General features: G+C 39.0%; 1 protein-coding gene across 1 annotated transcript; it reads right to left on the bottom strand.

The window, feature by feature from the left end:
* Positions 1 to 982: 982 nt before the first annotated feature.
* Positions 983 to 19,942, bottom strand: LOC136676714 (HEAT repeat-containing protein 3-like). Its single transcript, XM_066653899.1, has 15 exons — positions 19,742 to 19,942; positions 18,175 to 18,347; positions 16,849 to 16,936; positions 15,820 to 15,923; positions 14,246 to 14,355; positions 11,906 to 12,046; positions 11,143 to 11,462; positions 9,474 to 9,564; positions 7,933 to 8,084; positions 7,495 to 7,577; positions 6,805 to 6,941; positions 4,658 to 4,746; positions 4,280 to 4,423; positions 3,020 to 3,196; positions 983 to 2,626 (listed from the first exon to the last, which is right to left on the bottom strand). The coding sequence occupies exons 1-15, from the start codon at positions 19,871 to 19,873 to the stop codon at positions 2,516 to 2,518; spliced, it is 2,052 nt and encodes a 683-aa protein (XP_066509996.1). The 5' UTR covers positions 19,874 to 19,942; the 3' UTR covers positions 983 to 2,515.
* Positions 19,943 to 20,399: the final 457 nt, after the last annotated feature.

Below are 20,399 nucleotides of genomic sequence, written 5' to 3'. Positions count from 1 at the left end.
ACACTGAGGGCTTTAAAAACTCCAGCAGCACTGCCGTGTTTGATTCACTTGTACCAGCACAGCACACGCTAACACACCACCACCACGTCAGTGTCACTGCAGCGCTGAGAATGATACACCACCCAAATCATACCTGCTGTGTGAGGGTTCTGAGTAATGAGTTTAGATACAAGGTAGGTGTTCATTCTTCACACACACTAGGGGACGTGCAGGCTGCCAACCACCTCTGCGCCCAGATCACAGTTTGGGAGTTAGGTGCTTTGTTCAAGGGCACTTCAGCTGTGAATTAATATATTAATAATATCTTGCCAGTCCCAGGAATAGAGCTGGAGATCCTCTGGCCTCAAGCTGATTTCTCCAACCCCAAGGCCATAGCTGCCCCCTATAAAAGTTATTTATCTTTTCATGATGGATTAAAATCAGAGAAGAGTATCTCATTTGTCCTTCAAGGGCCCTTCGTATGAACAATATATTTTTTAAATATACTGAGCAGTTTGGCATTTGCCACTGTTGGTATATGCCAACACCTGTAGAGCCACATTTACTTGGAAGATCTAGCACAAACTATAAAAATTCATTATCTGTAACCGCTTATACAGTTCAGGGTGGTGGTGAGCCCGGAGCCCACCCAGAACCACTAGGCATAAGGCAGGAACACACCCCGAGGGGGGCACCAGGCACCCACAGAATGACCGACACACCTTTGGACACTTTTGAGTCGCCAATCCACCTACCAATGTGTGTTTTTGGACCGTGGAAGGAAACTGGAGCACATGGAAGAAACCCACGTGGACACATGGAAAATACACCAAACTCATCACAGACATCACCTGGAGCGGGACTTGAACCCACAAGCTGTGTGACTGTGACACTACCTGCTGCACCACTGTGCCGCCCTCTATAAAAAACAGTATATTTAATTCATTGTTTACCAAGGTAGTAAGCTCAAGAACATAGAAATAATCCAGAGTAAGACCATAACAATATTTTTAATTTTGTATTTTCTCATATTTTGTATGAGAGGTATATTTGTAATTCCATTTCATTATCTCACTTAACAAAAATTGTGCTTGTTGTAATTTAAAGCATCAGGATCTGTTGCAAACAAATACATCACTCCAAACTTTACACATATAATAAAGATCTCAGTAAATATTTAGGCAGAAAAAGAAATTATTGGTGAACGGATGAAACACAGAATCATCTCAGACACAACAAGTTGTTTATCTCTTAATTCCACCCATTTTTCATATTTCTAAGAAAAGTCTGTATGAAGAGAATCGTGAGGGGAATTTAGAGAAAAAGACATTCAAACCAAAATAACAGAATGCACAACTTTTTCTATATGTTGAGACATGTAGAAAGAGGCGGCATTTTAGCATGTAAGGATCACTTCTAAATATATCCAGCTTTCAACCAACACTCAGCACCAAATTGTTTAGCATTAAAAGGCATTACCTCAATCTTTGGCACTCAAAACAAAACAAATTTGTACATATCCCAACAAACCAAGTGAGCAGAAGTCAGGAGGGGCTTATTTTTCTGCACAATGTATTATTAATATATTGTCAGCCTCCAACATCTGCCCATCAGGCATTTCCTCAAGTCACTGGGACCCACAGCAGCATTCTGCCTCCTTGACTGTGGAGTACACACACATCTCTGTTCAGGACAGACTCAGCCTGGAGAAATGTTTCATTAGCATATGATGGAACATTCACTATTTTACACCAGTGCTGGAGTTTGTACATCAAGCCCCAGTCAGGAATTGCCAAAACAGATGTACAGCTACACCAGTGCCACTGAACGGAAGTTAAACAGAGCTAAAATATTTAAGTCTTGACTGTAAAAATAAAAACATGGGTTAAAATAAGACAAATTTTATATTTGTCAGTAAAAACTTGAATGTCACTATATTACAAAATGTAAAAGTTTTGTAATATAAACATTTTGTAAAAGTAGTTTTGGACCATTTCTGTTGGTTGACTGATCATTAAATGTAAAAAAAAAGTCAGCTGGTAGACATTCTTATGATACAAGAAACAAATTTTGAGGCTCAGATCTCGGAACTCAAGCAGAGTTATTAAAAATATTAAAAACAAAGTCAATTTCACAGAGTGAAATACTTAGGCCTGCTCTCATTTCCCTTCATTCATAATATTTATAACAATTAATCAAAAACTATTAAAAAAAAATACATGAAACATAGCAATAATAATTTAAAATTTTTACTGTATAGAACCTCATACTCCAGGCTGAGTTTAAGTTGTTAGATATGGATACATAGTTTATTTCATAATGCTGGCTGAAGTCTTCTACTGGCACAAAAAAAACCCAGGACAGTCAGTTTCAGCAATTCCTGTTTGGCACTTACATTACAAACATTTAAATTAAAGTATTAGTCCCCATTCTTAAAGGAGGTCCAAAAGCTCCAGTCTGAGTCCAAGAAATTCTAACTAATTGTAGGAGAGCACAGGGTGTTTGTCCAATGAAGGGAAATTATTGCATATTCTCATTATTTCGGCAGGGTCTCCAGGTAGCCAATGAACCTCCGTAGGTTAATTTTGATGTTGTCCAGAACACACAGTTGATCTGGGCTGTACTTCCCTCTTCCTTCCTTCCGGATCTGTTGAACACGCATACAAACAAAGAATAAGATTGTGTGTCCACATTTGTTTGAGTCTTACTTCATTTAGTTAAGTCAAGCCCAGTTGCAGTTCTTTGTCTTTTGTCTTTTTTGTGCCTCTGTCAATAAGGAGTCCTAATTAGATATCACTCACAACCATATACCTGCTGCGAGGATGAATATACATATATTTACACAGGATTGGTATCTCTCATACAGCACGGCAAAAAGTGACCTGGTCATCCCCAATAACAATTACTAACATTCCAAAACTCATATTTAGACAGGGACTTTTTATGCATTATATTTCCTCTTTAATATAATCTTGCATCATCAATACATGGGCATCTGAACATGTTTACATGACTAATGTGTGTGTTTTCTTGTTGGTACCTTGGCTTTGAACACCGGCTGTAGGGATTTTAGAGCCGAGAGAAGGTTGATGTTGTGTGCTGCTCTCTCTGCCTCATCTCCATCAGCAAATACATCAAACAGAGCATCCAGCGCCTCTCCACACACCACCAAATTACAGTCCTTCGATGCTACATTCAATAAAGCGTTTCCTATCAGCTGGAAAAGTAAAAATTCAAAACAGTGAATCATTTGATGGATATTTGTATTCAGCAACCATAGATGATTAAAACATTATGGTCACCTGCCTAACACACTTAGCCCAGCTCTGACCCACCAAGGTGTAAGTGACTTTATTAGATATCTTTAGTGAACGTACACTTTAGTGTTTGGCACCAAGACATTAACACATCCTTTACGTTCTGTAAATTTTGAGGTTGCACAGTTCTTCTAGCACTTCTTCAAATTAATCTGCACATAAACAACCAGATTCTGGGTTTCCCTGCACAACTGCCCAGAGTATCACGCTCATTTCACTACTGGTGTTTTAGACAGATGGTAATAAATGTTTTGGATCCTTGGTGTATATACAGAACATATCCCTAGGTATAAGTATGGAAGATCATCTCTCTCGTTTTAATGGTTCTGTCTTTCCTTGTTTCATTTTAACCATCTTTCTATTTTACATTACTATGACACTCTGTTGACACTCTAAACCACAGATATTCTAGTTCCACTTATAAAAGAATGCTGTGTAGTATTTTTACCCTAAAATAACAGCTTCAAAATGATTGTAGACATGTTATAGTGAGAACAGCACCTCTCTCACTGCTGTGCTGGGTTACTCCCCTAAAAACTTGGCTATGCAACTTGAGAATCACAGGGCGCTGAACTCTCATGAGAACTGCTTAACGCTTTACAGCACATAGCTCACGGGTGTTTTGTTCGCTACAAGAAGAATCTAGCTCAGTTTTCACAATACGGATATTATGGCAGAGGCTGGAGCAAGGAGGAAAAAGAGAGAAAGGCGCTGTACAAGTTAATATTGGACTGACTTTACTCAGTGGAGGGAACTAAGAGAGAGTTTTACACAAGACAGAGACCCTTTTCTTGATGTGTTGCTGTGTTAGTTAGTGATACGTTTTTAAGGAAATCAGATGTGCAGTTGTAACAAATGTGAATATCCCTCTGCTCAAAAAGCTTACACAGTATTCCTTTAAACAGGTGAGTTAAAAAACATATTACCCAATGAAAATGACAAAACAACAACAGAAATCTAGGCCAAGGTTGGTGTTGTATTACCTGCAGTGTGTCAGCAGAGCCTTTGTCTTTGGCAAGTGTGCTTCCTGTGATGCCCAGGATGGCCAGAGCATTCACTCTCACGCTAACCAGATCACACCGTGTTGCTGCCTCACACATACTCATCAGCTGCTGAGGGCTCATACACTGTACAGTCAAATGATACACACAAACATCACAAATAATTAATGCCACTAAATTATTTTCACTCCACAGTAATTTAGGCTGAGGTTGCTCACACGCAGTATGTTGCAATGATGCAATGTGTATCCTGAAATCATACCTATATTTTACGTTTAAATTTTAACAACATTGCAACAGTCATGTATCAGTGTAAGATTAAACTATTAATAGAATTGCACAGGCAATGTGATGTCTAACCTGAGGGATATTTTTGGAAGCCATTATTTGGAGAAGAGAGCGCATGGCACTGGTCACAGCCTCTAGAAACTCCTCATCCTTCAAGACTTCTGCAAAAGTAAACAACACACTCAAACCCCCTAGAAACGAATGACAATGTTTTTTTAACTCACTCAGCAGATAATGGGCAAACAGTATAGACTTCTATGCTTAGAATTCCAGCTAATATTGTTGTCATTAACAAAATCTGCTTCCAACCCCTGCTTTAATATCACTCTCCCCAGGCTTCACTCGCTACGCTCTCTAACCTACGAACTAGCTCGCTAACTAAGGGGACAGAGTATACACAATTTAACCAGTTTGAGTGGAGGTGCTCTAATTTCAGGCACAAAGCTGACAAAATGTACTGCGGCATTGCCTCGCTTCATTGTAAGTGTGTTGTTTGAGCATGTTAGGCTGTTTTATATGACTGAGTTTTAGACTTCATTTGCACAAAAACTTATGTTGATGAGCCTGAATACGGGTGGAGTGGGGTGACCAGTTTTTACCACTTGTACTTGCCTGAATGTGGTGGAGCGTTGCCTTTACCAATAATCACATTTATCCAAAGATATAAGAATCTCAAAATTAGAAACCGAATATATACACAATATGAACAAATATCTGAATACCCGAATATGTGGAGCCAGCCCTATTGTTCAGAAAATCAGCTCTCAGCGCCGGCTGTAAAATTTAAAGCTGCAATTTGGCTCCCAGCATGGCTCCGCTCGCTATGTCATTTGCTAACTCATGTGCTACAATGTGACACTAAGGGCACAGAATTTACACAAATAAACCAGAGCTTCTTTGAGGTGTAAATTTAACAAAATGAACTTTAGCGTTCCCATGCTTCACTGTAAGTAGGTTGCTGTGACGTGTTAGGCTGATTTAGGCTTCGTTCAAGACTTTTATGCTGACAAAGCTGAATACATGTGGAGTGGAGGGTTGCCTTTATCGCCACGTTTATCAAAAAAAATTCTCTGAATCTCAAATTATAAACCAAATACCTACCCAATAACCGAATATCCGAATATTTGGGGCCAGCCCTAATACAGCTATGAAACCATGGCAGTAATAATAGAAAAAAAAAAACCCAACCTGAATTGATTTATAAGAATTCTGGATGATGGGAGTGAAATTCTTCAGTGACATCAGATTCATGTTCTGTAAATTTCATTGATTCTAACCTGATGAGCTGAAGATTAGAGAAGAAAGATGTTGAGCTACAGCCTGAAGCCCAGCAGCTCCACCCAAGCACTCTAACCTGCAAACTAGCTCGCTAACTAAGGGCACAGAGTATACACAATTTAAACAGTTTGAGTGGAGGTGCTCTAACTTCAGGCACAAAGCTGACAAAATGTACTGCGGCATTGCCTCGCTTCATTGTAAGTGTGTTGTTTGAGCATGTTAGGCTGTTTTATATGACTGAGTTTTAGACTTCATTTGCACAAAGACCTATGTTGATGAGCCTGAATACGGGTGGAGTGGGGTGACCAGTTTTTACCACTTGTACTTGCCTGAATGTGGTGGAGCATTGCCTTTATCAATAATCACATTTATCCAAAGATATCAGAATCTCAAAATTAGAAACCGAATATATACACAATGAACAAATATCTGAATACCCGAATATGTGGAGCCAGCCCTACTGTTCAGAAAATCAGCTCTCAGCGCCGGCTGTAAAATTTAAAGCCGCAATTTGCCTCCCAGCATGGCTCCGCTCGCTAAGTCATTTGCTAATTCATGTGCTACAATGTGACACTAAGGGCACAGAATTTACACAAATAAACCAGAGTTTCTTTGAGGTGTAAAGTTAACAAAATGAACTTTAGCGTTCCCATGCTTCACTGTAAGTAGGTTGCTGTGACGTGTTAGGCTGATTTAGGCTTCGTTCAAGACTTTTATGCTGACAAAGCTGAATACATGTGTGTAGGAGTGGAGGGTTGCCTTTATCTCCACGTTTATCAAAACCCAGTTACCGAATATCCGAATATTTGGGGCCAGCCCTAATATAGTTATGAAACCATGGCAGTAATATTAGAAAAAAACCCCAACCTGAATTGATTTATAAGAATTCTGGATGATGTAAGTGAAATTCTTCATTGAGATCATTCTTCATTGATTCTAACCTGATGAGCTGAAGATCAGAGAAGAAAGATGTTGAGCTACAGCCTGAAGCCCGGCAGCTCCACCCAAGCACTCTACATCCATCACTGACAGGATGTTGTGGAGACATGTTAAAGCCCGACACTGCACCCTCTGCATTCTGGAAAAATAAAAGTGTGCTTTGGAATGCGTTTCAAAAGCTCCTTGCACAACTTTTTTTATTCTGCTTTTAAATGGGATTAATCAATCCCATTTAAAATGCATGCAAATAAACTAGTGGAAATCCTGGTAAGGCATAACTTGTAATGCACTAAACAATACAGTACGATACCAAAAGTTTAATGTGTGATCACTACCAGATACATTACTTGAAAAACAAATGTCTTGTCACCATAGATCAGGTATTTGTTTAAAAATTAAGGACACAGTGTCATTAATGTAAAATACTAAATACTGGGGGGTGTTTGCCTTGCTCAACTAACCTGAGAATGCTGACAGAGTTATATACATATATATTCAGAATGAAAGAAATTGATGTAATATAATATTGACTGACAATAGTTAAATGGCTTAGTCCCAGTAAAATACCTATTAAAACATGGATGTGTGAATGACTCAAGCCATAGAGACCACAGGCATAAGTAGGGTTTTTTTTCCGAAAAGAACAATTTAAGTATATTATAAGAAAATAATAAATAATTAAGTAAAATTACTTTTTAATGAGGCATCTCCATGCTAGGTCTTTGCTGCAGATCTCCAGAGCAACATGGCTGGGAGACTCCGCCTTCTTCATAACCTGAGGCAAGTGTGTGTGTGAGAGAAAAAGACCTTAATTAAATATCTTGTTCAGTACAGCTCAGGTGCAGGCATCAAATAACTGCACAGATGTCACCAATACAGCATTCATAAATGAGGCCTTCTGCACCATCTTTAAAACTGATATATCATTCCAGTGCTTTAGAACACAAAGCTATGACCTGGAATCCCAACCCACAAATAATGCCTGTAAATGAAATAAATGAAGTGATGATATTCTCCTAAGCAATGTATTAAATGCAGTCATCAAAACATACAATTCAACAGTCTGTCATGCAGTGCTATGAGCAAAGAAAGAAGCAGGGAACCTTAAGTTCTGCAGGTTTGTGTGTTACCTGCTGGGGTATATTGTGGTTGAGCAGTGTTGTGTGTAGCTCAGCAGAAAGACAGAGAGGTGAGAGAAGGCTGGTGTTTGCATCAGAGCTGTCAGCACACATCTCACTCTCATCACTGCTCGACATCTCCTCCCATTCATCATCAGATGGCTCTGCACAAAAACACATACAAAATCAGCACAAGTCAACACATCTTCACTTCATCACTCTATTAGTCATTCCCAATTTTCTTTTTCTTAAATGCTTATACACCCCCATCACATCCAATCACCTATCAGCTGCTATTAAAGTAAATGTAAGACTGAGATACATGTTGGATGTTCAAATAAGCAGATTTGATCTCCCATGGACATTATCAGTGACAGTAGGTACAGTGAATATTGGAAGCATTCAATTGTAAATGCTGATGATTGAAAAACAAAAATTATTGTGGATATTCAGTAAATATAACATACAAAATTGTGTTATTAATAATATATCACATGGAACTTGTGGCACTTGTGCATTAACGGTGCCAGTTGGGCTAGGAACAGCCTTAGTCACCAGGGAGGCCAGTGTGGATTTACGGTTGTTGATGGTAAAGGGTAAGGTAGGACTATAAAGCTGGCTTGGAAGGGGTGGGTCTGGGATGCCAGACTTCACGGTTGAGCCTTCTGGAGGTGTTGTGGGCTTAATTCACAGAAATACCAACGAGAGGAGGTGCCTACTTGATGAACCCTGAGAACAGCTAGTGATACAGTGGCTGGTTTGGGTACTCATGAGCTGGGCTCAATGAGCAACTGTAGTTAAGGATAGCCGTTTGCTGATTGGTTCATAAATGGCCACAGCAACCTTAGTGTTGAGGTGTAGGATTCAATGGGAATTTTGGTGGCCGCAGGTAGAAAGAGAGTGTGGTGGGCCCTATGTGACGCTCTAATGGATTGGCATAGGATATTTTACATCTTGTGTACGATTATAATATAAAGAGTAAATACAATGGCAGTTATAACCAGGTCTTGGTCTAAATAAAATTTTAAATGACAAAAATTAATGTCACTTACTTATTACAAAAAAGCTTGTTCAGAATGTTGGATAAACACATTTCCCACTGCATTAATATTTGAAATGCTATTTAATGAAGCAATCAGACAATATCTCCAATAACTTTTCATGTTATGCAATAGCTATTTAACCAAAACCAAGTGGCATGAATAAGGCACAGATGCTGTACTAATTTTAAACATGGCCACCAAATGTTAGGGACCCACTACATTGAGTTTCATTCAGGGACAACAATCTGATTCATCATCCTGTGAATGAATGCTAGCCATTTTTGGTGGGAATACACACGGCTTCTGCTGTGACTTGTTTGACTTGACTGAACTATACTGGATTTAATATTATTCAGGGGAAAAATAAAAATAATTGACTGACAAAACATTCCCAAGCCCTATATTAAATAATAAATGTGGTAAACTGGAATTTCTAGACTTTTTTTTGTCACAAAGTTCATCTTAGAGCTTTAAACAATATGCTAATCTCTTTCAAACCCCCACACACACCGTCTGAACAGCACATGTTGACAATGATCTCCAGTGAAGTTTGTTGCGCTGTCAGCAGTGCTATGGCCTCCCTCAACTCCAATCTGTCCCTCTGGAAACACACACACACACACGTGGGAGAAAGAGAATTTATAAGGACTTATAATAATTGACAGTCTAGTTCAGAAATCATATTTACAGGCTGTTAAAGTTAGACAGTAGTGCCAAGATAGTATTTTTAAATGAGTCTTGTAAATCATGCTGACCGGTGGCTTCTAGCTCTTCTGTATTCTAGTCACAATACTAGAGACTGTACACTTTTCAACTGCAATGTGCATGAAGCACTGTACACAGACCTAAAAATCTCACTCAAGATATGGACCACATGTTGCGTGACTATCTCTGAGTGCTACACCAGCATATCCTAAATTTCCTGGATTGAGCCGTCACTCCACACAACACATTTCCAGCTCTTATTTTCCAAATGATCTGGATCTTGAACCAATCCCATTCAAGATTCTTAGAACCCTGGTGCTGTTCAGCGAACTGGCTCATGCTTGCACCAGGTTTGATGGGAACCAAACCCATCAAACTCACAGAGCTACTGTCTGTTTTAACCAGGACATCACCAGAGCCATAGATAACTGGATAAAGTCAGGAAAGAGTCATGGTTTATCCACTGTTTACAGCAGGTTCAGATCTGGCTGCACTGACCACAGCTCCAAAAACTGATGAAATGTTTTGCTATTTTTTTTTATGTTGCAAGTTTCTTTTGTGTTCAAATCAGAAAGCAGTCTGCTGCACCATAACTCTTTAATCTCTGTTCTTTAGCTTACGATGTCCATGGACATTGTCAAGATTCTAAAGAACCCATTATTCTTTGGTTCCGACTGGATAAGACCTACAAAACCTACAGATGTCGGTGAAAATGGGCTATTCCACTGCTCCACAGCACAATCCTGAGGGTGTTTAAATATCCCTCTAGCTGACATATTGTATTGGGCATGGTGACCTTGTGGGTCATGTGAGGGCGTTCCAGAATATTCTATTGTATTCTACTCCATACAAGTGTAGTATCCCATTCTGTTTTTCCAAGCTGTGTTTGCGGAATTGAAAACAGATCTGCAATGGATATGACTTCAGTGGGCAAGGTTTAAAGGGCAAAACAAGTATCTGGTCCTCCTCTCGCTTATGGATGTCACTGTGAATTAGAAACAAAAAGTAGCCTAGCACAAGAGGACAGGGGTTATAGCTGAGACTGAGATTAAGGGGGCAGGGGTTATGTGTATACAAAGAGAAAATGGGGAAAAAATTGCTGTGACAGACCACACTATTATGGAAATTAAGTGTGCATACTAATACCTTAAAATGTGCACACAGAAAAGACAAATGATGTTTAATCTAAACTGTCCTTTTTGAACATTTTGAGTACAGTACTATTTAAAATACTGGAAACACCTTTAAAATGTATGTAATGATTTTATCTAACATAAATTATGTTAAAACATTTACAAGTTTTATATAATTACTATACAATGAAAAAATAATTATGAAGAGTTGTAGATATTTTTAAATGTTTTTCCAAATACTGCACAACATAAATAAGTAAATTAAGAATTATACACAAAAATGATTCCAAAATTATGACATCAGCCTAAAAAGAAAAAAACAAAAAACAAATTCAACTCACAGGGAGAAAATCAGAGAAATCTTTATCTATCTTTGCCTGTTTTCCATTCCTTTTTCCTCCATTCATCTTCACTTCTACATCTCCCTCTTCCTCCATCTCCTCCTCTTCCTCCATTGCACTTCCTTCTGGCTGCTTTTCTGTTTGTGCTGAAACTGACTCTGCTGAGCTGTTTGCCTGCTGGCTTCCCTGGGCATGCCACAACTCTGAGATGACCGTTCCTGCATCCAGACTAAGACAGTGCACCAGAGTGGACACCACTGCGGTCAGGGCCTCAGCCTGACGTGTGGAGGAGAAACAAGCCTTCAGGTTCCAGACTGATCCTGAGAAAATAAAGAGAAAAACAATTCACTTCCGTAGGACATATTACCCTTTTCTCTTAAGAAATTTTAGGTCACTTTGAAACTAATTTAACGACAAGATACAAATTGTTCCCACCATAATAAAAATACAAGAAATGTATCTTGACTGTGAAATTTTGAATCAGAAAACCACAGCCAGCTTTTCAAAATACTGGAGAAAAAGGTTTGCTATGACTGCTCTGATGCTGACAGCTGGAAATGTTAATCAAGCCAGAGACATCAAGTTAATAAACACAAAGAAAATGTTGTTGGATAATAATTCACACATTGCATTTGCAATATAACTTCTCTTCTGTATATAATGAGCTATAAGTGAGAACTAATGAAATATATTCCATTCAATGTAAATATATTAATGTAAAAAACGTACTACCAAAACAGATTTAGAAATATTTCAGGTGTACCTGCAGCTAGTGTGCGAAGGAGAACATGCTCCATGCTGGTCTGCGTGGAGAGCAACACGCTTTCCAGGGCTGATAAAACTGCCCCGTTCACATTTCCAGTCAGGTCAGAGTTATCCTCTGTCACTGTCTGCAAGCAGTGGGCTGCATACAAACACAAAAAAGCATTTAGTCACGTTGCAGAAGCATAATCTCAGTCTGAAAAAAAAATTAGAAGAAGCAACCTTCAACTCAAATGAAAAATAAAAAAGAAAGAAAAAATCCTGACTAAGAAATAATCATTTCTCATAAAATGACCTGTTCCACAATTATTGTCACCCTTAACAATTTCTTGAAAATAAATGTATTTGAACCATTTATGTCATTTCTACTGTAGTGTATAAAGTGGATCAAAGTATCTAGGACCGGTTACGAGGTCTCCCAAACAATCATCAGGCGCTATCTACATGCCAACAAGCTGTTTGGGAGGCATGCACGGAGAAAGCCTTTTCTGAGTTATACTCATAAGCATAAACGAATGGAGTTGCCAAGCGGTACTGGGATTTTAACTGGAACCGTGTGCTTTGGTCAGATGAGACCAAGATTGAGCTTTTTGGCAACAAACACTCTGGAGTAACACCAAGGATGAGTACGCAGAAAAACACCTCATGCCCAATGTTAAGTATGGGGGAGGATCGGTGATGCTGTGGCCCTGTTTCTCCTCCAAAGGACCTGGGAACCTTGTAAGGACATGGGATCATGAACTCTTTGAAATATCAGGACATTTTGAATCAGAATCTGGTGGCCTCTGCCCGAAAGCTGAAGATGGGTCATCACTGGGTCTTTCAGCAAGATAATGACCCTAAACATGTGTCCAAATCTCCTCAAAAATGGTTCACAAGCCACAAAATCAAGCTCCTCTCATGGCCATCTCAGTCCCCAGACCTCAACCCAACAGAAAACCTGTGGGGTGAGCTGAAGAGCAGAGTGCATAGGAGAAGACCCAGGATTTAGAGAGGTTGTACAAAGAGGAATGGTTGAAGATCCCTCTTTCTGTATTCTCCCATCTTGTGAAGAGTTATAGGAGAAGGTTAAGTGCTATCTAGTTGGCAAAAGGAGGTTGTACAAAGTACTAACACCAGGGGTGCCAATAATTGTGACACATGATTTCATTCAAAAGACTTATTTCTTAATGTGTGATTTTTTTCCCACCAAATAAAGGCACTTGAATTAAAGCTTAGATTGTTCTCTTTCTTTGCATTGTTGTACTATATTATTAAAAAAATAAAATAATTTATTAGAAGCCAAAGAACACTTCTTAACCCCCCCCCCACACACACACACACACACACACACACACACACACGGCAGATATACAGAGAAAGCAGAGAAAGATGAACCCACTATGATTACATATTGATTAAGAACTGCACCTTAAGGGGTGCTATACCTCACATTTTCACATTAAGGGACTGCTACTGTGTTCTCAGCATCAGATTTTTGTTCTTGCTTACATAACCCTGAAGTAAAACATGCATTTTCTAAGTGTAAGCAAAGTTCATGGCCAAGTCTGTGTGACTGCTTGACCTGTACGTCTGACTGAGCTGTTTAACAAGTTTTTAACTAAGAATTTAATTCAGAATAGTGCAAAAGTATTTAGTATTATGTTGTCTGGCACCTGGTGTCAGTTCAGTGTTGCCTTGATATTAATCTCTAGGGATGACAGAACCTGGTTAACTAACTGGTGAAAAACTGATGATGATATTTACAACCTAATACACATTTTGTCCTCCACTCCTGAGAAAATTATGAGTCAAACAATCTATTGCTTTTCAACAATCTCTGAGATGGTTTCCTGACTTTATTTCCAACTTGATGCACATCTGGAATTTAGTAGGTAGTTTTCGCATTGCACCACACATTTTATAGAAATATTCCTGTCTCAAAAACAATGGATGCTTGAAAATATTCTCTTAACCATTTACTTGGATTGTTCCAAAATGAAATGAAAGCCATCCTCTCTTTTCCGCTACGCTGTTCTTCTTTTTACTGTTTACGCAGTATACTGTAAATGGAATGTGATCGTATGAACATTCAAAAAAAAAAAAAGCCAGTCCTGTAGTAATGTCACTGTTGCAAATGTAAAACGAATTGAAGTGCCATTATAACTCATAAAAAAGCCACAGCTGCTGAGCATATACTGTATTGTGTGTTGTGTGTGACAGAAATAACAAATACTTGAATATACTAAGCTTATTGTTAATAAGAGAATTAAAAAACATTCTAATGACTATTCCAATCATTCTACTTCCAAATATTTTAATGGAAATAGGAAGGCACTTATAGTGCATTTGTGTGTATCACCTGCTGATATAGCAAGCTGGATATTGTGTGGATGTCTCTCAAGGCATGGCAACAGTGTATCCAGAAGTCCAGATCTGTTAAATACTGCCACTGCTGTGCTGCTGTTCTCACTATAAACAAACACAAACACATACAAACTCCAAATAAATTAAGATAAAAATCTACAAATCTCCATCTATATTTTAATAAAATGTAACATACACTGATTGATGAGAGGCACTAGGTCAATTAGATAGATATAACTCATAAACTTACAATTACTACCCTATATTAAACCCAGATCTACATTACAAATTCATAGAGGCATGTCTTTATGACAGAGAATAAAAAAGCATCTTCACATCAGTTAAGTCGCATTGCATTTCCCAAATTTACATGAGCTGAAAGTAATTAACTCGCTTGTGACAGTCGCTAAATTACAGCGAACCATATACAGTAGAACCTCTACTAACAAACGCCTATACTAACGAACTTTTCAAGATACGAACCGGGCACTTGAATATTTTTTGTCTCCACCAACGAACCATGACTCTAGAAACGAACCAGAGCCTCCGCCAAGCCGACGGCTGGAAATGGCCACTGACCCCAACAGGCGAGTCTCCCAGCGCACCCAGACTTGCATGAGCTTTTAACATTAGCAAATTATAGTTTTAGCAATTTAGCATTAGTGTAAATAGCAGACATCAAAACTTGTGCTAAGTTGAGCCGTATCTACGCTTCGTCTCCCCACATTCACCCACCCAGACTTCCTGTCATACAGCCAGTGCCTGTGTTACTCCTCCAGCCAGTCGTCACGTCTTCAAAGTAGCGATATGTAACCGCTTAAAAGTTTTTTATTTCTTTTTTTTTATTACTGTTACCACTGCATTTCTTTTTTTATTATTAGTAATGCTACATGTATTTTTTTTTACTAATTTGAGAGTTTTGTAAACATATATCAGTGCAAAAAGGGTGACTTTCTGGGTGGGGCTGGAACGCATTAATTGCTTTTCCATTATTTTAAATGAGGAAAATTGACTCGAGAAACTAGCTTTTCTACTCACGAACCGGGTCACGGAACGGATCAAGTTCACAGTAGAGGTTCCACTGTACTTTGTTAAATCTACATAAGCAGCTTCTATTTTTCAGTTTTATCCCAGCTCCAGGAATCTTTCTAAGTTTCCCCAGGAATAAAAAACAATTGGCTAGTTTAAGTTAAGATCATGATAACTTGTAGGGAGTGTTCTGTGTTATACCCTCCGGAGCACCAAGTTCAGATATCTCATAGTCATTCAATATATGGACGTAGCATAGCAAAAATATTATAACACATTTGTAAAAATGCTTTGATGAGGATCTGAATATTCTGTTCCAACCCTAAAAGCAGCTTTCAAGGGCTGAAAGTTGGCTTTCACTTTCAAAGCTGCGAATTATATTATTTTAAAAGCTACCACACTGAAAATGTCCAGAACCAAATTGAGAGACAATAAAGCTATTTAAAACACAGTAAACGTGTTCCAAAAATTGTGCAAAGCCTTGGCAGATAGCTCTGGCAATGTGTGAATTGCAGAGAGAGAAAAGAAATTCAGAGGTACCAGAGGTTCCAGAGTAGGTTCACAGCTTGATGTGCCACATCTTCCACTGTGTGCTTTTGTTCTTTTTTCAATGGGCTGGAATCCACCTGGAAACCTACACAACACTGCAGCAATAGAAAGTCATCCATGATTAAGTGTTTAAATGCCCACTGAACTAATCACATACATCAATAGAGAAATCTTCACGCAATCAACAGTGTGAATGTCACTCTTTATTAAGTCTTGGCTGATGTTCACAAACCATTATAAGCTCAGTATAAGAAAATGATTAGAGTAATGAAGTACAAATGTGAAAATTATGGCCCAAAGCAATAAAAAATACTTAGGCGGCTAGTTCCTTTTAGCTTGGATCAGTAGACCATAGTGTATAGGACCATAGGGTAAATTTCATTGCTGTCAAAAAACAGAGTAACTTTATAGAAGAAAAAATGGAAGTCAAAAGTCCTATTCAGACAGAATTAGTTTAATGTAGGGAGCTGGGGTCATGTAATTTTACCATAGGACATCAGTCATGTTTATAGTGAATTCACACAGGACATAAAAAAATAAAAATAAAAATAGTTAACATAACAGAGACAGGAGTGAATACTTAATTTATGCATCACTGTCACACAGTGTGGATCATACATAGCAGTGCTACTGGAGCTTTTAGACTTTCACCACTGTTCTGAGAACAGCCTACTAATGAAAAATATTCATCCCTCAACAACAGTATTTTGTGATCAAAATTCACACTGAATTAATATAATCTGGGTTTAGTTTTACTTCACTGATTTAAATCTACTGAGGTAATCTGGTAGTAACTACTTTACCTCATGTCCACAGGTAAAACGAATCCCATCTAAATAGGTCAAACCTAAAAATATTTTATACCAAGTAATTTTGGAGCATTTCTATTGAACCATTCTTCATGGACTTTCCACACAATGTGAAGGAGGGCTGCTGTGTTCAAATGATGTGGTAAACTACAAATCAACAAAAATGCAGATATGTTTTTTTTTGGACATCAATGATTGCAAGTACTTTTACCTCCTTGAGAAGGGCAGTCAGAGGAGTGAGGACATCCTGCCGCACCATATCCTCACACACATCCGGGCCTCCACATGCGCTCAAGTTTCTGTCAAAAACAATATACATATATATTATTCTTCTCAATAACCCACTTCAAGTAGCCATTCATTGTGCATGGGTGGTGTCAGGCTTTCAGTCACAGATGCATAAATAAATAATACAAAATTAAGATTTTTAATATGACACCTGCCTAAATATCCCAATGCAAAAACCTAAAACATCAGTAAAAAGAAATATACTTTGTCTACAAGCTGAGGGCGATCAGCAAAATCGCTGGTATTTGCTTGTTAAGTGTTATGCCACACGTCACGTTTCACCATTTCTAGGTCCAATCGCGCCTTCAGTCATGTGTCATACATTCATAAGAAGTATTTACTGTTTGAATAAAGCTGAATGCCTCAATCAATTATGTTATCTCAGTTCAGTAGTTCAGGGAAAGGAATAAATTCAACATAAAAGAAGCAAACGGCAGCACGTTTTGCACATTCACAGCTCATACTGGTCTGTGTGGACAGACTGTGCTGCTCCGTCTGTGGAGCAGAGGAGCCACATCAAGGGAACTGTGTCTCCTGGAGACAAGCCGCCGCAGAGAGAGAGAGCTGTCTCTCTGCTCATGGTCAGTCCCAGTCTTCTAACAAGTTGTGCTACCGGCGATTCTCTTCTATAAAAAGTAGCTAAGGTTTGTACAGAATGTCGTTGGTGCTAGTCGGGTTTTTGTTTTTAAAATAACTCGCTAAAAGGTCTGAAAAGTCTCTATAGAAAAATCATTAAGGGGTTGGCCCTGTGGCACTCGTTGGAAATACCGCTCTTATTTTAAAACTCTTCTTAAAGTAAGATACTTGTTATATGGGGTATTGTACTATTACCTTGCGCACAGAGGAATTTGTTCTCCACATTTAACCATGCAATGCAATCTGTGCAGTGAAACAAAAAGTGAAGCTTAACTCTTCAGAGAAAGCTTTCCTGAATGTTGAAATACTGCTTTAAATAGGTTTTGATTACTTCTACTTAAACATTGGTGAAATAAGGTACAAATGTTACATAATAACTTCTGTATCAAAAATCCACTCCAATTTATCTAAAAGATTTTGGATAGTGCTTCACCACTCCAGACAACCGCTACAAGGCCACCTCTCTACGGAGCTTATTTCTGAGGTGGGTTTATACTCCTTTAGCCAGATCTTGAATATGACCATGTGATCCTAGGCTGATGCCACATACGGTATATTGTAGATATTGTAGTTTATGATGTGTATAGCCTTTGTTTGTATATATGGTCTTTACCTGAGTGCCCCAGAAGCAGTCTCCCTCACTGCTAAGCAGCTGTCCAGTAGCAGTGGCCCTAACTGCCTCACTGCATCTCTCTGAAGGAAACTGGGAATGGCCTGACTCTGCTGCACAATACGTGAAATACTTGCGCATGCATACTCACGTACATCTGCACATGGATTCTGTAACTAAGAGAATAACAGCAGGAAAGTAAGTCAGAAAAATGAAGCAGCTGTGAGATCTACAAAAAGGCAAACAGATGGATAAGTATTCATTAAGACAGTGACATCACTCCATCAGGCAAACTGAAACTACGTATGCTTACATATAAAAACAAAAGCTGTCAGTCAAACAGACAGAAATACACCTCAACCAGTGCATTCAAAGTTAATTCCCATTACATGAACGTGATAACCTAAAGTACAGCTAAAAAACGACACGTCTAAAATATTCTGATAAACTAGGGTGACCAGATCTGTGATGGTGAAAAAGAGGACACGTCTCGCTGTGGGGGGGGGGGGGTCCTCTACACCTTTATTTGCTACACAAAACATGTGAATTTATTTTTTAATTCATCCGAGAATCTACATTTACGTTTCGGCATAGCTGCTCCAGATGAGGGTAGGTACATGAGCTTTGTCTGACGTAAACAAGGACTACTGACGCGCAGACTGACCAATTAATTGTTTACAGAGAAGGTTATCGACCAATAACGGTAGCTCTACAGTCAGACCGTCCAATCAGAAGAGTTTAGGCTACTTCACCACTCCCCCTTCTCACTCAAGCGAACCAATCGGAGTAGAGGAGGGCGGGACTAGTTTGTGAAAGAAACGCTTCTCGAAGTTCTATGTAAACTCTAGAAAAACAAAATCCCGGACGTTTGTGAAATTCCGCACGGACATTTTTTTAGTCTAAAAAAGAGAACATGTCCGGGTAAAAGAGGACGTCTGGTCACCCAAGATACACTCCATTTAAAAGTCAGAACAATCACCCGGTTTCACAGAATGAATCTCAGGTTTTTCTTTACTCCCAACATAGTGCAGTGCGTAGGCCTTAAAATAATGTCTCCCAGACACAAAGAGTGCATTACTCGTCTATACGAGGGACTTCTGAATTCATACAGCAGTCCGAAACGACTTACTGGTCATTTTAAGGCACTACTTGGTAAGCTATCACAACTCGCCTAGTGCACTATGTAGGGCGTAGGGAGCCATATGGGATTTGGCCAGAGTTTGATTCAGTTTTTGGTTCCCAGTTAGTCAGACAGCTAAAGTATTAAAAACACTTACATTTACTGAACAATCTATGTTAATACCCAAGACGCTATTTCACAGCTGCTGAAACTATAGCTAGCCTTCTTGTTCAAATGTGAAACATGACCACGTAATTTAAATGGCTACACCATTTAAGTTGGAAAGAAATATATCGGATCAAATAAACGTAGGTCCTGCCTTCTGTTTCGTCGTGTGGTTTGAAGGGACCACACCACCAGTGGCAGTTATTAACGTATATAGATTAAGAGTTATCAATATGCATGGTTATTTATGTAGCTTTAGCGCTTAGCTCACTTAGCTATCACTACCTTCTCCAGAAACTCTGATGCCGGCGAGTCGTCGTCCTCATCCGCCTCCAGAGCGTCTTTAACCGCGGCCACACTCAGACCGTCCGGAGAGTACTGCGGCCGTTTGAACTTGTTATTCTTTGCCTTTCCCATCTTGTGGTGTTATCTTCAGTGTTAAAACGTGACTTCAACCAACTACGTTCACTGCCATGTGGACCTAAGACTGTCCGAAACCATAGCAACCTGCCGGAAAGCAAGCATAACTGTCGCGAAGGAGAATTCGAGTGGCCCTAGAGCACACCCTTGTGGCACTAACGCGTGATTACCGTTCGTTTCCATGAGAAAGACTCTAGTCAGGGTTTGAAGAAACAAACCCAGAACCCTGGAGCTGTGTGACAGTGACAGCCACACTGCCTGCTAAGTTTTTGGCCACGATTTCATACAGTAGCTCTGAGCCTTTAGTCCCCAAAAATGGAGACAAGGAATAACAACAACAGATTATCTGTTTTTCTAATCCCACAGGCAACTGCTATAACCATTAGAGCCAAAGCAGAATATACAATCAATCACAGCAAATATTAAACTGCCCACGTCTAATGTCTAAATGTATTAAAGTAAATCCTGCAAAATATTTCTTCAAAGGACTCTCAAGGCTCTTTGTATTCTGAATATAGTTATT

Source organism: Hoplias malabaricus, chromosome X2 (assembly GCF_029633855.1).
Source record: "Hoplias malabaricus isolate fHopMal1 chromosome X2, fHopMal1.hap1, whole genome shotgun sequence".
NCBI classification, from domain to species: domain Eukaryota; kingdom Metazoa; phylum Chordata; class Actinopteri; order Characiformes; family Erythrinidae; genus Hoplias; species Hoplias malabaricus.
Note: the sequence above shows the minus strand (reverse complement) of the source record. Positions and strands in the feature narration are given on the sequence as shown.